Source organism: Telopea speciosissima, chromosome 1 (genome assembly GCF_018873765.1).
Source record: "Telopea speciosissima isolate NSW1024214 ecotype Mountain lineage chromosome 1, Tspe_v1, whole genome shotgun sequence".
Lineage (NCBI taxonomy): Eukaryota > Viridiplantae > Streptophyta > Magnoliopsida > Proteales > Proteaceae > Telopea > Telopea speciosissima.
In genome coordinates this window covers 47,645,193-47,647,512 of record NC_057916.1, presented here as the reverse complement: position 1 = coordinate 47,647,512, position 2,320 = coordinate 47,645,193, and the positions used below count along the sequence as shown (strand labels likewise).

General features: G+C 39.0%; 1 protein-coding gene across 1 annotated transcript; it reads left to right on the top strand.

The window, feature by feature from the left end:
• Window positions 1-1,709, top strand: LOC122650515. Its single transcript, XM_043843925.1, has 4 exons — window positions 1-90; window positions 196-399; window positions 502-1,437; window positions 1,536-1,709. Exons 1-4 carry the CDS (start codon window positions 1-3, stop codon window positions 1,707-1,709), a joined length of 1,404 nt encoding a protein of 467 aa, XP_043699860.1.
• Window positions 1,710-2,320: the final 611 nt, after the last annotated feature.

The following is a 2,320-nucleotide window of genomic DNA, read 5'->3' as shown; positions in this document are numbered from 1 at the left end:
ATGGTCCGGGAAAAGAACAAGGAAAATGCTTATGTGAGCCAATACCAGAATGGATGCAAATCTGGACATGAGATTGGTGGAGTCCCTATAGTACTTCCATAGTTCAAGCACTTGTTTATATGTTTTGATGTTTGTAAACAAGGCCTTTTGAAGGGTTGTAGGCCATTCTTAGGCCTTGATGGTTGCCATTTGAAGGGGGCATTTGGTGGAGTGTTAGTGGCTGCTGTTTCAGTTGATGGAAATAATGGCATATTTTCTGTTGCATATGGTGTTGTTCAATCTGAAGACAAAGACAGTTGGCTATTCTTCCTCTGTCACTTAAGAGAGACCCTGGAGAGGAATAGAGATACAGTCACAGCCCCTGATATACCAATCACATTTATGACAGACAAACAAAAGGTATGATTCCAATTTATTTCATTAGGTCACAAATGTTTAAGATTGTTTGTTATTCCAATTACAATTGGTTTGTAATATGTTGTGTATTATTCTGGTTTATAGGGTCTTATTGAAGCAATATCAATCATCTACCCTGAAGCAAACCATAGACACTGCAGTAGACATTTATACAATAACTTCAAGAAGCATTTTGGAGGTGGGCCAGCATTGAGGGGTTATTTCTGGGCTGCCATGTATGACTTTCAGAAAGCTATGAATGGGATGAAAGAAGAAAAGAAAGAAGCTTATGATTGGTTGATGAAGACTCCAGTTCAGATGTGGGCAAGACATGCATTTGATCATAGAGCCAAAAGTGATCACATAACCAACAATATGACTGAGTCATTCAACCAGTGGATTGCACCCATACGGAGCAAACCAATCCTTACAGTGATTGACCAAATTAGGCTGAAGTTGATGTGCAGGCTACATAAAAGGTTGGTGAATGGCTGCAACTTTCCTGATGTCCTGACTCCTAGGAGTTCCTCTAAGCTTGAAAGTTTACAAAAGAATGTGAGGTTTTGCAGACCATCAGTTGCTGGAGGAGACAAGTATGAGGTACAAGATGGCTCTCATAGGTATGTGGTTGACCTAGGAAATCTAACATGTGAATGTGGGATCTATATGGCAACTGGGTTACCATGTAGACATGTAGGTGCATGCACTCAATTTAGCAGGGTTCCAGTCCGGCACTATTGTCATGCATATTACACAACAAAGACATATCTCTTGGCTAATGGGGGAGTAATTGATCCATTATCTGATCCTAATACTTTGGAAGAGACTAATCTACTTCCTCCACCACTAAAGAGGTCAATTGGCAGACCAAATAGATCAAGGAGGAGGGAACCTGATGAAGCCCGTAAAGAAGATATAAGGAAGAGGTCCACCACTGTTAGATGTAGTAAATGTCATTCCTTTGATCATAACAAAAGGACGTGCAAAGGAGGACCAGTAAAAGGCAAGAGACCATCTACTTCAAAAACTATTGGTGTCAAGGTACCCAGACTAACTAACCAAATTCTATTTCAATTTAAGTCTGTTTATTTAAAGTTAAGGTATCCTTTTGATTATTTGTTTTGTTCATGCAATTGTAGAGGAAAGCAAGTACTGATATACATGCTGATACTACACCCTCTCAGAGGGTAACCAGATCATCTCAACAATCTTCTACATCTGCACTTACTACTGAACAAGATAAGGTTCAGAAAAGAATGGAAGTCAAGGCTTCTAAACTGAAGGCAAAGAGAGATGGCCAAACAAAGCCATAACCAAGGTGGTTACTTTCCTGGAAAGGTACGGGTATGACTTTTAATTGTTTCAATAATGAATTGTTTCAAGTCTAACAGCAAAGATTGTGATGTTAATTTGAGGTATTACTTCCTTGTACAGAGATGGAAGTGATTTGCTAAGATTGCCATCTTCAGAAGCTGAGTTAAGTTGCTGATCTGCAGAGTTGCTGGTTTCATTTGCTTCATTGCTGAGTTGGTGATTTGCAGAGTTGCTGAGTTCAAACAATGAAGATGGATGTTTAATGCTTCATTGCTGATCATGTGCTGATGTCTGGAGTTATTATGAAGGAATTTAGGAACTGAGTTGGTGATTTGTGTGTTAGAAAACATTAGTCTAATTTTCTGTTTTAAACAATTTGGTTGTGGATGTAAGTGTTTGAGAATCTTGATCATCAAGGGAAGTGAAAGAGAAGGGCGTTGTTTCATGCAATTTTGGCGCTTGTAAGAGAAAGCATGCATGGAAGGAAGAGTGTGAGAATTGAATGATGATGGAAAAGAGCTTAATTAATTACCTCTCAAGGAAATAGGCTAAAGGGCCTAACAAGAGCATCATGACAATTAGGAGTCTGTAGACTATAAAGACAAATTGA

What these genes read in the sequence shown, in the direction of transcription:
- LOC122650515 (XM_043843925.1), top strand. Translation starts at nt 1, where the DNA reads ATGGTCCGGGAAAAGAACAAGGAAAATGCTTATGTGAGCCAATACCAG. An exon ending in AGATTGGTGGAGTCCCTATA is followed by an intron (nt 91 to 195) that starts GTACTTCCATAG and finishes TGCCATTTGAAG; the next exon opens with GGGGCATTTGGTGGAGTGTT. An exon ending in CAAAAACTATTGGTGTCAAG is followed by an intron (nt 1,438 to 1,535) that starts GTACCCAGACTA and finishes ATGCAATTGTAG; the next exon opens with AGGAAAGCAAGTACTGATAT.